The following is a 14,370-nucleotide window of genomic DNA, read 5'->3' on the forward strand; positions in this document are numbered from 1 at the left end:
TTCACACTGTGTCAGAAGGAGTACAGCCCCACAGCCCACCCGTCCTTCACACTGTGTCAGAAGGAGCACAGCCCTGACAGCCCACCTGTCTTTCACACTGTGTCAGAAGGAGTACAGCCCTGACAGCCCACCTGTCTTTCACACTGTGTCAGAAGGAGTACAACCCCACAGCCCACCTGTCTTTCACACTGTGTCAGAAGGAGTACAGCCCCACAGCCCACCTGTCTTTCACACTGTGTCAGAAGGAGTACAGCCCTGACAGCCCACCTGTCTTTCACACTGTGTCAGAAGGAGTACAGTCCCCACCAGTCCACCCGTCTTTCACACTGTGTCAGAAGGAGTACAGCCCCACAGCCCACCTGTCTTTCACACTGTGTCAGAAGGAGCACAGCCCTGACAGCCCACCTGTCTTTCACACTGTGTCAGAAGGAGTACAGCCCCACAGCCCACCTGTCTTTCACACTGTGTCAGAAGGAGTACAGCCCCACAGCCCACCCGTCCTTCACACTGTGTCAGAAGGAGCACAGCCCTGACAGCCCACCTGTCTTTCACACTGTGTCAGAAGGAGTACAGCCCTGACAGCCCACCTGTCTTTCACACTGTGTCAGAAGGAGTACAGCCCCACAGCCCACCTGTCTTTCACACTGTGTCAGAAGGAGTACAGCCCCACAGCCCACCTGTCTTTCACACTGTGTCAGAAGGAGTACAGCCCTGACAGCCCACCTGTCTTTCACACTGTGTCAGAAGGAGTACAGTCCCCACCAGTCCACCCGTCTTTCACACTGTGTCAGAAGGAGTACAGCCCCACAGCCCACCTGTCTTTCACACTGTGTCAGAAGGAGCACAGCCCTGACAGCCCACCTGTCTTTCACACTGTGTCAGAAGGAGTACAGCCCCACAGCCCACCTGTCTTTCACACTGTGTCAGAAGGAGTACAGCCCCACAGCCCACCTGTCTTTCACACTGTGTCAGAAGGAGTACAGTCCCCACCAGTCCACCCGTCTTTCACACTGTGTCAGAAGGAGTACAGCCCCACAGCCCACCTGTCTTTCACACTGTGTCAGAAGGAGCACAGCCCTGACAGCCCACCTGTCTTTCACACTGTGTCAGAAGGAGTACAGCCCCACAGCCCACCTGTCTTTCACACTGTGTCAGAAGGAGTACAGCCCCACAGCCCACCTGTCTTTCACACTGTGTCAGAAGGAGTACAGCCCCCACCAGTCCACCTGTCTTTCACATTGCTTTGTTTTCCTCTGGGGAAATTAAAGTTTATGCTCCTATGCTCCACTCCCCTTGCACCCCGGCCCTGTTTTTGGAAGGTCACCATTTGGAAGATCCAACAAGAGCATCTGCATGGCTCAGAATTGACATAAGATTTCCATGTGAAGAGTGAAGACGTGGAAAAGGAAGCATGTGAGGCTGAACACCTGGAGACCACCCTGATGGTGCACAGGGCTGATCTGATCCCTGCACCTGAAGCTGAACACCTGGAGACCACCCTGATGGTGCACAGGGCTGATCTGATCCCTGCACCTGAGGCTGAATACCTGGAGACCATCCTGATGGTGCACAGGGCTGATTTGATCCCTGCACCTGAGGCTGAACACCTGGAGACCACCCTGATGGTGCACAGGGCTGATCCCTGCACCTGTGCCCGATCTGGCCTCCACAGAGCAGACCCTGGGACCTCCTAGACTCTTGTGCTGGATTGACTTCCAGGAGAACGTGGGATTCCTGGAGAAGACTCCCAGGTAAGGTGCATGTTCTGTCCTGATAGCTGAACCCCTTCAGCCTTGGTTGAAGAAGAAGAGTGGGAAGACCCTTCCTCAGGGGTCATGTGGAGGGCCTGAACTTATTTCTGTTTCGGGCACGACACTAAAAATCCAAATCATAATGCGTTGTCTATGTGGGCTTGGCTGTTGTCGTCTTTTACTTAAAAAGAGTGTGCGTGTGTGTTTGCATGTGTGTGCATGTGTGCCATGTGTATGCAAGAACCCCCAAAGGCCAGAAAGGGGCATCAAAACCCTGGAACTGGAGGCGGTTGTAAACTTGGGTCCTATGGAAGAGCAGCAAGCATTCCTCAAGGCCGAGGCATCTCTCATCCCATTGCTGGTGTCCTCATCAGCAGTGGCTGCCTCCCTAGGCTGTCCTGTGGATCAGTGGGTTGGACACTTGTGACAGGACTCCTCGCACTGTGAGCCTGTGCTCTGAAAACCTCCATGTTCTTCCCACCAAATTCTAGCTGGGCTGTTGGCTTGTGCTTCTCATCTAAGTCTAATCCAGTCCCACCCTGAAAGCCCCAACTATCCACACTTGGGAGTTCTAATTCATTCTGAGCTCTTGTCTCTGTAAGATCATCAAAACTCTGTGGGGGGACTGGTCCCCCTCTGTGGCCTCACCTATAGGCTATGCTGTGGTTGGATGATCAGCTTTCCACTGTTTTTGGTTTTCTGTTTGCTTGCTTGTTTTTGATTTTTCATCTTTTAACAGAAACGAGAGACAGACATGCATGGAGCACATGCCTGTAACCTCTGCACTCAGGAGGCTGAGGCAGGAGGATCATGAGTTGCAACGGTATATCGTGAGACCCTGCTCAAAAGCCAAAACAGGTCCTCAAACAAGTAGCAGCAACACAAAGAGAAAACCAAGAAGAAACTAGCCTGGGTAGGAGTGAGAACAGACCTTAGCCATGCAAAGGAAACAAATTATAAAAGGAATCAAGGAATAAGCCAAGGGACTTCCCTGTATTGAATAAAAAAGCAAACAAACAAACAACATACATTCTTGTGATCAAGTGCCCCAGAGCCAGTAGGATCTCTTCCTTCCTGAATCCTGAGTTCACCTGGGTTCTTTTTAAAACCCAGACTCCTCAGATCCTCCCAATAAGTTGTCTTCCTAGTTTAAGAAGTCAGGGGGGAGTTGGGTGGGGTGACATGTACCTTGAATCCCAGTATGTGGAAGGCAGAGGCTTAAGGATGATAAATTTGAGGCTACCCTGCGCAACATCCTCATCTCGAAAACAAGACAAAGCCACAGTAGGGCAACAGTGCAAGAGTGGGGACCAAAACAGCCTCAGGAACAAGGCCCGGCCCACCCCAAGGCCCTTGTACGAATGTGGGTCAAAGACAACGCGTAGGCAGTGCACCCAGGATTGCCGTCCACTCTAGGCAAAAGTGGGGCAGCTGATCCACCGCGCAGCTATTCTTGGTAAAGAGACCAGACAGGAAAGTCCTCTCAGGACTCTGGGAAATGACATCCCTGCAATGGACACGGTGGGTGTCATGGGACTATCGCCAGAAAGCTCCTCTGAGCTGTGGCATGAATTCTGGGTGCAGTGGTGGAGACCTGTAATCCCAGCCGCTCAGAAGGAGGAGGCAGAAGGACTGCCGGCGGAAAGCTGCCTGGGCTACACGGTGGGTTCAAGGCCAGCTTGGAGACACTGTCTCCAAATAAAAACAGGACAGGGATGAGCTCAGTGGGGGGCGCTTGCCAAGCACAAATGAGGCTCTGGCTCCAGCTCTGAGACCACAATTATCAACACACACACACACACACCAGGAGTGCTTCAGAGAAAGTAAACACTTTCTCAGCCAGTCCTTCCTGAGGACCAGGGCCCACCCACCTCTCTTCTGGACTTTGGCTCTGGGACTGCATTTCAGGAGAACACGTCTTGGTGCTGTCTTAAGTCTCCTAGCTTGTGGAGCTCCGTGACCACAGCCCTGGAGGCAAAGACAGCCTAGTTGTACGTGACCCAAGCGTGAGACCACTCCGCTGAGGTCTGGTCTCCTGGGCCCTCCATTTGGAGGGGTCACACAATGGCGCACAGCTGGCTCTCCCCATCTGTAGATGCAACCAACCACAGGCCCAAACGATTTTTTAATTGCATCTATACAGAGTATGTACAGTCTCCTTCTAAAATTATTTGTGTGTGTGTGTGTGGTGTGTGTATATGTGTGTGTGTGGTGTGTGTATATGTGTGTGTGTGTGTGGTGTGTATATGTGTGTGTGGTGTGTATATGTGTGTGTGTGGTGTGTGTATATGTGTGTGTGTGGTGTGTGTATATGTGTGTGTGTGTAACCGGAGAGGTGCCAGCGAGATTAGAGGACAACTCTGTGCCGTAGGTTCCCTCTTACCCCCTCTCCATGGGTTCTAGGATGGAACTCAAGTTGTCAGGCTGATGGCAGGCGCCTTCTTTACCGGCTGAGCCATCTGACCGGCTCTTTGCTAGACAACAGCATAATGTATTTACAGATGTTGTAACTACTCACACAGCACGCACAGTATGCTAGGTTTTATAAATAATCCAGAGGTGATTTAAAGTATACAGAAAGGGACTGGAGAGATGGCTCAGGAATTAAGAGCATTGGTTGCCCTGCCGAAGGACCGGAGTTCAGTCCCCAGCAGCCACATGATGGTTGGCACTGTCTGACTCCAGCCCAGAGGAACTTCTTCTGGTCTCCTCGGGCACGACAAACGCATGGTATAGTGACAGAAAATGCAGGAAAAACGCTGATAAGAAGATTTTAAAATGGTTTCTAAAAGTGTATGAAAGGATTATATAAGCTTAGGTAACTGCTACATTGTTTTTATATAAGGGCCTTGGGTGTCCTCGGGGTTTAGACTCCACAGTGGATCCCGGGGAACCAATACCTTGTGAAACAGTGAAGAACAGCTATATGTGAGAATCTCAGGGTGTGGTCCTGAGATGGGAGGAAGTTCTCTAGAACATTTCAACATCAGTGCTAGAACATTCTGCTCTGACTGGGCTTTGTAGATGCCCAGCTGCTCTGCCTGGGTGATGGTGGCCTAAAGGAACACTGTCTCACCAGCAACGCCTCGGTCACAGTGTATCACATCTGAGTATTACAGGTTCATGGGACGGCAGAAGAGCGGCCGTCCTGGGGACATGACTTTGGGCTACTAGGAACAATATCCTACAGGTCACAAAACATCAAACAAAGGGAACTCTCTTAACCCATAACTCAGAAAGCCTCAAGTGTCTCCACAGACGGTCTTGAAAGACAAGAAAAGCAAGTGCTACCCAGAGGAAAAGGAATACCCTTGACCTCTGACATTCCGTGGCTACTTCCGTCTCCATTCTCCAAGCAAACATTCTAAATTAGTAGAGAAACTGGGAAGAAGACAGAGGCAGGGAGGACACACACTCCCTGTGGTAGTTTGAGCGTAGAATGGCCCCTCCAGACTCCTGTTTGAACACATGTGGTCCTCAGCTGTGGGGCTGTCTGGGCAAGCTGTAGAATCTTTAAAAGGTAAGAGGCAAGTCACTGGGAGCATGAAGGAACTTTTGGCTTTGTTTGTTTGCTTGTTTGGTTGGTTGGCCCTATTTTTTGTTTAGCCTTTGCTTCCGGAGTGTGGCTGCCATGTGACCAGTCAGCCTCTTGCTCCCGGTACCATGCCTTCCTCACCATGAGGGACTACATCTCTGAAGAACTGTGAGCCAAACAAACCCTTTCTCCATTAAGTTGCTTTTGCCAGGACAGTTTATCACAGCCTTGGGACAGTAACCGAGACACACCCCCACTCTACAGTTGGCCTTGGCATTTCTTATTGTGATCAACAGTGCTCAAGTGACAATATTGATCTTCAGATCACAAACAATTTATGAATCAAAAGGATGCTCTCACTCCAACACACATATTTCCTCCATGTTTCTCCAGCCAATCTATCTCGCCCTGAGAAAAACTCAGGGTCTTCTGTAAACAGAGTCAAAGTCCCCAGACCCCAAACCCCAGAGGCCAGAGCCATACTTAGGCAGCACACTTGCCTTGGGTGCAGGCATATTCTGAGCACTAGGAGCGAACATCTGATTTCCCAAATCAGACTGTGAACCTCAGGAAGTATCTAGTTCATGCCACTGAGTTTACACCACCAAGTGCGCCACTCTGGAGGATAGTGCAGACAGAAACCAGCAGGGGAAAATGGGTGTCACTGCACACGAAGGCATGGCTCAGGCCCCTGTTGCCAGCGGCTACTTTGTGGTTCTGATGCCACTTGGCTGAGTGGCTATGGGGAAGGTTCCTCACAGCCCAGCACCCACCTGAAACCATAGCATCAATGTCTTACTTTTTCTGGACCGTGAGAAGAACCTGATGCCCCCGGGAGAGGTAGATGGGTTGGAGTTGGGCGAAGACTCTTTGGATGAGGAGCGGAAGATCCCACTGAAGCTCATACGGCGTGGCGAGCGCGGAGGGGATTCCTGGCAGGAGAATGGGAACACAGTTTTGGGAGAGCCAGGGCTTGTCTTGGGCCTCACGGGAGCAGACACAGGGCTGGAGGGCCGGGGCTGGGGGCCCCTGGAGAAGAGTCCTCTGGAAGGGCTGCCTGAGCTAAAGGGACTGTCCACCTGCAGAAAGACAGACAAATGGGTGAGGTCACAAGGCTCCGGGCACTCTGAACGCTGCCTGCAGTAGGCCTATCTTTACTGCTCCTTTATACCCTCATCAAGCGGATAGAGAAACAACCCTGATCTCTTCCACAGAGGGGGCAATGGAATGGTCCAGACCTCAGAGCCTGTGCCATGGATGCTCAATTCTGGGCTGGTCAGCTTCTGTCCACCCCAGTCACCCGGTCACCCTGTGTAACTATCTAACAGAGCCCTGGAGGGGGAGGCAATATGAAGGTGAGGAGAGGGGACCTAGCACCACTCCTGCCTCTCCTGACTACTGTTCCCATATCGGCTTCCATCCCTGAAGCTCTTCACTCGTCCTGTTTCAGGCCTGATGACGCAACTGTGGTTCTTTGTCTCCCCGTCCCACCCCAGGAGAAGAAGCACAAGCCTCTGTGATCCAGAATGCATACCAGACCTTGGGCTCATTGATGAAGATGCTGGTATGCGGAGATGACAGATTTCACTCCAAGCTACTGTGGCATTTGAAAGGCTAAGGTCACCAGCAGAAGTCAGGAAAGTGCTAGCAAGACCCTAGACTTCAATGATGACTCAAAAACACAGCCCCCACTTTAAAAATTATCAGGTCTCGTGGCTTTAAGCCATGGCTCTGGTGCACAGCCATTCAGTATTGGCAGTGTGAATGGGTTCAGGAGCTTGCTTCCTGCAGGCTGGGTTCTGACCTCAGCTCTGCTCCATTACCGTGTCAGCAATATATTAGCAGCTTGGTCTTATTGCCTCTGTTTCCTTCTTTGTGACATAGGACAGTCATGTCCTGAGCTTGAGGGCTGTCTGAGTGCTCACACCGTGTCACTAGCACAGGGACTGATTTGCAGCAAGGGTGTGATGTATGGTGATTGACTATGGTCCTATTACTACTGCTACTATTATTAATATTGTGCACTAGAGCCAAAGGAACCTAAGGGGACCCCAAATCAGCAACAGAAAAGAAAGTAACTGTCATAGGCTCAGGGGACAACGGTTAAAGCACACTGGTAACCAGGGCCATGCTGAGAGTCCCCAAAGTATTGCATGAATTCACCAGTAGAGGGTGCTCCTGAGCTCCCAGTATCAGGCATCTCAAGGATTGATGCCCTCAAGGGGATGCCTCTTTAGTGACCACCAGTCTCCAGAGAGTACTCCATCACGTGATTCTCCACCTGGCCCTAATGTTGTCACATGGAAGTGTGGGACCCACTTGGTGCCAACTCCTTCCTGAATGACTTCTGAGGCAGATACTGGTGTGTGACCAGGATTTTATAATTGAGTCACCTCCATAGAAAGAAGTTCAGGGGCTGGAGAGATGGCTCAGTGGTTAAGAGCACTGGCTGCTCTTCCAGAGGCCCAAGGTTCAATTCCCAGCACCCACATGGAGTTCACAACTGTCTGTAACTCCAGTTCCAGGGGATCTGACACCCTCACATAGACATGCAGGCAGGCAAAACACCAATGCACATAAAATACAAATGAACAAACCATTAAATATGCTTTTAAAAATTAGTTCAAATCAACTCCCCTCCTACTTATTATGAAGATCAGTGAGATTCCTTGCCTCTGCCACCATCCCGTTTGCCTGTGGGATTCATGATCACTTCTGAGAATAACTTTTAAAGCAAGAGGTTCTTTAGGTGGTGGGTAAGTTGCCATGGGGTAAGAAATAGGGAGCCAAGAGACCATACATTCAGGAAGCAGAAGGTGATAGAATGAGCAAGGATTTGGACAGAGACCTGAATCTGAGTTCTGCACCATCAGTGTGGATGGATGGGTGGGTGGGTGGATGGATGGATGGATGGATGAATGGATGAGCTGGATCCTCTGCATTTGGCCCTCCTCTACACAATGGGGATGCTAAGATGGGCTTCCTTGGCTACAAAGATGACTTGCTGTGTTGTACACAGGAGGGATGCTTAGCATGGTTCCTGGTAGACAGGTGGCCCTTCATACATGTGTGACCAGCAGCAGCATTGTGCATTAAAGGGTCCTTAATGGAGAGGGACTTGTAGGCTGGAAAAGAAGGAAGACTGAGTTTCAGAAATAGCTTAGTTATGAGAGCTACATGGTACTGGGACCTGCTCTCTGACTGCGGGAGACGATGTGACTCCAGAGCCAGGTAGGCACGGACCTCCTGTGTATATGAGGTCTGCCATTGTTTATCCCTAGATGCCACCACATCTAATGGCAGAAGGTGTTGACTGGGTCACAGTGGACATCATAAAACTGATGAGTGTTCTGACCTCAAGGCTTGCAGCTTTTTAACCCTGATACTACACATCTCCTAGTAAGATTACAAAAATGACCAGAGAGGGAGTCCCCTTTGGAGTCCCCGAAGACTGGCCCACGGCACTCCTCCTACTATACGGTGTAGCTTGCCCTGCACATGAACTTGACCTGATGACGAGGTGGTATACCAGGAAAATGCCAGCATTCAGTTCTAGAGAGAAGACCAAGGCAGACAGGGAAGCAGAAGGCCTCCCAGGAGATCACAGAATAAGGTGAAATGCCAGCAGCGTGAAGCAAAGGGATGCCCAGGGCAGGCAAGACCACCTGTAACAGGGACCCCAGATCAGAGAAGACCCTGAAGTCTGCGTGGCTTTGGACAAGATTATGGGCAAGGGAGAGGAGGCATTTCGGGATGGGATTTGAGAAGGATACAGGTCTCAGATACAGAGGCTAATGTTTGATCTACCCAGGAACTCTTAGGAGCAGTTGAGCTAAATGCCATAAAAAACTTGAATCTTTTTTGATTGGAAAGGGATTGCCCAAGACCTCACTGATGGAGGATCCATTCTACATTCAGAACTACAGGATCCCAAGAGTTAGAAACTCAGCCTTCAGGCAGAGAAGGGAGCCCCAGAAAACAGACCTTCTATTTCGTCCCCTAAAAATGGCCAAAGAACAGAGGAGGCTCGGCCCTGCCTGGACTCTCCTACAGAGACCTGCCCCTGCAGATCCTATCCTTCCCTGCCTGTTTCCTGAAAGAGGCTGGCAGGCAACAGCAGATCGTGGGCGCCTCTAGAGTCATCAGGATGGCCATGCCCAGGCTATTAGGCCAGCTGAAGCAAAATGATACTCAGATAACATAACTTGATGGTTCTCTGAGTAAGGGTGAGATTCCCCAGTGTGTGCCTGGCTTCACAGCGGCTAATGGAGAAGAGGTACTTAGGCTCTTGAAGGAAGAGTTTCCCAGACAGGGCAAATTCCATGTTTGTCAGGGAGCCACTAGGCAGGGAGTTGAGATGAGGGCCAGCTCCTGCTCTGGTCTCAGCTAAACTTGCCTTTCTACCAAACAGAAGAGGAGGCACTGGGTGAGAAAGTAAGGAAGGAGCCTAGTGGGGGCTGGCTTCAGGGCTTACCAGGAGGGATTAGCAAGGCAGGGCATCCATGCTCTTGGAGATGGAGGGAAAAGCAGAGAACAAAAGTTAAAGGAGGGGGGCTGGAGAGATGGCTCAGTGGTTAAGAGCACTGGCTGCTCTTCCAGAGGTCTCAGCAACCACATGGTGGCTCACAAGCATCTGTAATGAGATCTGGCACCCTCTTCTGGCATGCGGGCATACATGGAGGCAGAATGTTGTATACATAATAAGAAAAAAAAAAAGAAGTTAAAGGAGCCAGGAAGGCAGTTGGGGAGTGGAAGTCCAAACCTGGGGCACCTAAGGACCAGCCTTGGAATCCAGTGATGAGCCCAACTGCTCATCTCCAGAGGTGATCTGAGATCGGTCTTCAGCAAGCAATGGATAGAAAACAAGAGATGTCTGTAGCCTTGCCCAGTGGAGCACTCCCTGTGAGCACGTTAACAATGCACGTGTTCTTCCTTGCAGAGTTACATATGCACTGCTGGTGCTGACTGCCACTGGCATCCCCAGACCTGCCCTGCTAGCACCTGCTGGGCTGCAGACACCTCCTGCACCTGTTCCTTAATGATGCCACCTAATCCTTAATCATTTTGGCAGACATAATTCCTGCCCCTGGAGGCATGTTCAAAGAAAGACTGTCGCGTCTAAGGCCACAAGTGGACTGCTAGGAATGAGAGAGCTGCCGGGCAGTGACTGGATCGGTGGATGCACGGAGAGGAAGCCCAGTCATTAGTTGAGTGTGTGCTGGACCATTCTACGGACTGCCCTGGCTGATGAGTCACTGCAGTGCGGCTGATTCTTCTCAGCCAGTTCTGACTCTAGTTATATACTAGAGTCACACAGTCAGCTGACCAGAGCGCCACGCAGAGATAGGTCACGACAACAGAGAACTGTCCCTCTCGGGGACAGAGTACAAGGAAGAGGAGACATGGGAGTCCCATTTCCCCCTTGATAATGTGCCCAGATGGACACCTTGGGTAGTCAAGATCACTGGTATGGGATGTGTCCTGCTTAGGACACTTCCCTGACTGGCAGTCCCCCAAGTCTGAGGTTCAGGATATTAAGGGACAGTGAGGAACATACTGGACTAGCACTAAGCAACCCGGACTCAGGTTGTGCCTCTCACAGGGAGTGCCTCGTGCATCCAGTGTGGTTCCTGAGGGCAGACAGGTATGTCACAGTTTCCACTGCCCTGTCTTCCTCTGGTCTACCTGTTCCCTCACTAATGTCCTTCTCCCACAAAAGTAGCACCCCTCCTTCACCTTGGGCCTCTGCCATCATGGCCTCAGGAAGGGCCAGACATAAGTAGGAATCTAACTGAGGTTCTCTCTTGTGTTTTTATTTGGAGCAAGGTCAATGTCGTGAAGAAATGAGTAGGGTCAGAGACAAGCCTTTCGGGGCTAAAAATGGAAAATTTTCTAGATGCCCGTCACCTCACTGTCTTCCAAAAAGGCCTTCTTGACTGTCACCCGCACTAGAGCTTCTCGAGGGCTGTGAGATTGTAGCATTGCGGGTATCCCCAGGTCCAGGAGGAGTTGCTCTCTGGGAGGTAGGGGCACTAGGCTGCAATGCCCATGGGAGCTACTAGCTCCTGGCACTAGCACCTCCTTCCCTCACACAAGGCTTGCCAGGAGAGACCCTGCCTCCAAGCTGCATCAGGAGACTGCCCATGTAGGAGAGGAGCGTGCTCTACAGCCCCAGCCCTCTCCAGCATCTGACCGCACTGCTGCTGTAAGACAAGCCCCTCCTCCTGGCAAGGTCCTTCACCAGGCACATAGGATGGGTGAGGCTAATTCTGAGCAAGTGTTGGAGGCAGGCAAGAATACCTCCATGACCTTTCCCTCTCAGCTGACGTTTAGTGATAACCACAGCCTCTCTCTGGACTTCTGGGGCCACCAGGAAAGCCCCACCTCCCTTGAAGCATTTCTGCCTCAGCCTTAGCTCCTGTTGGATTTTCCATGCAGGAAGGCCTATGTGGAACTTAACAGGGCAGAGGCCCAGAGGACTTGCCCTGGCTACACTACAGGCACTGAGTGGGGTGGCGCCTGCCAGCCCAGGCCCCAGGCCATTTTCTGACAGTCTTTCTGGCTGGGTCACAAAAACTGCTAATAAGGTTGTTTGGGTAGGGCAGGGTGGGGCAGGGGACTGACTGCCAAGTGAGCCCCATAGGCCTAAACCAATTTGTTGATTCAATTGTATGTGATTCAAACGCTCCGAGAATAGACTCCCTTTTTCCAGGATGGGAACTCGTGCCCTCATCCCAGGCTGGAGAGCACCCAGAAGTCACTCAGAGATGCTGCAGCCCCTCCCTGTGGTCATTCTTGTGCTTGGGTCAGTGAGTGATAGGATGCCCAACTGTAGGGGAAACCCGCAAGGCTGCCTTGACCCCCTTTTTGGATGGCCATTGTAACCCCCCACCTGCCACCACCGCCACCTCATCCCTCACTCCTGGCCTGGCTCTGTATTGCTAACAGCCTTGGCTATGTCATGGTTTCTTAATGGCAGAAAAAAAACTAAGTGAGTGGGGGAGCAAAGAGTTAAAGAGAGAGCGGCAAATGGATGTGGTGAGGGAACAGGCCAGAGGAGAGATTACCTCACCCCAAAGTCCGTGGGCACAGTGGGTGTCTGTGGTGACGATAACACTAGAGAACACAGCTATCCTCAACTTCACTGCTTTTAGCCTCATCTCTGCTAGTCAGCATCCCGGCTCAGCTCACCGTCTGTCTCCCTCTTTTGCGTCCTCTCACTCTGGGGGACACTGGTGATGGCAGCGTCCACAGCGAGGGTCGGGGAGGAGCAAAGCCCAGAGGACTCAGAATCAGAGCAGCCAGCAACTTAGGAGGCATGGCCCTGTGAGGAGAGCTGTCTCAGGGTGATTCAGCCCCAGCCACATACTGGTGGGAGCCCCACAGAAGTAAACCAGAAGGGTGTCTCAAACTCTGCCTGCCCTGGGGCAACTTGGGGGTGGGTACCGAGCGGCTTTGGAAAGGGGGTCTCACCTTCCGAGAAGAGTGTTTGTCTGAGTTCTCCACATCTCCATCCAGGAGTGGCATGGCAAAGGAGCTCAGGTCCTGGGAGGAAGAGAGAGCACAAAGTCAAGGATACGGCTCCTTGGGGGCAGGTGCGCATGCTCTAGGAGGGTACCACCACCCCCTCCAAGAGTCCTCCTAAGAACCAGGCAGGAGCCTGGTAGGAATGAAATATTCTAAAGAGATACTGTTTTCCTTCCTTGGGCTACCAGACTATTGAAACAATGGAACTGAGAAATGGTATTTCTTCAGGAATCCCAGCCTCCTGAGGAGAGAAGGCTACAGAGCTTGTTGCCAACCTTATCGTAAGAGATTTCACTCCATTCTGACAAGTTGTCAGACCACCTTGCAAAACACACTGGAGTCAAGAGACAAGGATGGGTTAATGATGGGCAGACTACACCTTATCCAGGGCGCTTACTTAGGCGAACCTCTCGTCCTGTTTTTAAACCTTGATCTCATGCCAAGACTCAGAAGATGGCCTTGGAGGGCAAGGGGAGGGGGTCACTGGGCCTCTTCATTTTTCTTCATTGTGTGACCACGCTGGATGAATACTTTTCTGCTCTTCACTATTGCTTGTCTATTAGACTGGCATACCGAAGAAGGTCTGCGCCTAGGTTAAGGATGCCAGGCTCAGTCGCCAGCCCTAACAACTCCAGTAGCATAGCTGATGCTCACCTGTATCTCCATTTCCTTCCAGAACATCAAGCCAAAAGTCCAACAACGGCCCCCACCCATCCCCCAGCAAGCCAGAAAGAAGACAAAGACACAGACCAAACGGATAAAAGATAAGAGTCAAGGCAGGCAGGCTGAAATCATAGTGGCCTATCTGGGGATGATTTGGGCAGTGGCTGATGGACAGGACTTTCTCACTTGACATGAAACATGAGGCTTCTTTGAAGTGGTCCAGGGAAGGGTGTCTCCTGGAAAGATGATCACACTCGTGGGTGGTGTTGGAGCAGCAGATGAAGCTTATGATAGCGGCGGAGATGAATGGGAGTGGGTGGGGCTGCATTAGCTTCTTTTCCTATTGCTGTAGTCAAATGCCCAGACAAAAGCAACTTCAGCGAGAATGAGCTTCTTATGGTTCACAGTTTGGGTACAGCCCATCGGGGAAGCTGAGGCAGCGGGTGCATGAAGCGGCTGGTCGCACACACCCATGATCAGGAATGGAGAGTCATAAAATCCAAGTTTTATGTGTGCTCAACTCACCCAGGGAATGGTCTTCCCACAGTTAAGATGGGGCTTCAGTGGACCCAATCCAGTCAAAGTGACAGTCGGCACTCACCATCACAGGGCTCTAACGCAGAATGGGGAGAGGCGGGTAGCTCATCGCTGAGTCAGGTATAAGGAAGAAGCGTCACCTTGCCTCGCCAGTCCTGCTCTTCCTGTGCCCTGCATGTGGTCTTGGAAAATGTTTACACACTAGATGGGACCACCTGGCCACCCTCAAGTCTACAAAAACCGGTATCCATAACACTTCATTTTTGCTTATTAAAAAATAATTGGAGTAAAATATAGACAATAAAAATTATCATTGGGTCTGTGTGTGTGTGTCGTGCTGGAATGAACCCAGGGTCA

The 14,370-nt window shown here is 51.3% G+C and overlaps 1 protein-coding gene across 5 annotated transcripts in view; it reads right to left on the reverse strand.

Moving 5' to 3' along the window:
* The window catches only part of Prkag2 (protein kinase AMP-activated non-catalytic subunit gamma 2), a 272,029-nt gene that overhangs the window by 180,755 nt on the left and 76,904 nt on the right, over positions 1 to 14,370 (reverse strand). For 4 of the 5 annotated variants that reach the window (XM_057783031.1, XM_057783034.1, XM_057783028.1 and 1 more), the window contains exons 2-3: positions 12,760 to 12,831; positions 6,086 to 6,365 (exon numbers count right to left, since the gene is read on the reverse strand). In XM_057783031.1, coding sequence (XP_057639014.1) covers positions 6,086 to 6,365; positions 12,760 to 12,831 — 352 coding nt within the window. Of the gene's footprint in view, positions 1 to 6,059; positions 6,366 to 12,759; positions 12,832 to 14,370 lie in introns of those variants that run through there. The other variant, XM_057783043.1, reaches the window with a different exon arrangement.

The sequence above is a fragment of the Chionomys nivalis genome, chromosome 1 (genome assembly GCF_950005125.1).
Source record: "Chionomys nivalis chromosome 1, mChiNiv1.1, whole genome shotgun sequence".
Taxonomy (NCBI): Eukaryota; Metazoa; Chordata; class Mammalia; order Rodentia; family Cricetidae; genus Chionomys; species Chionomys nivalis.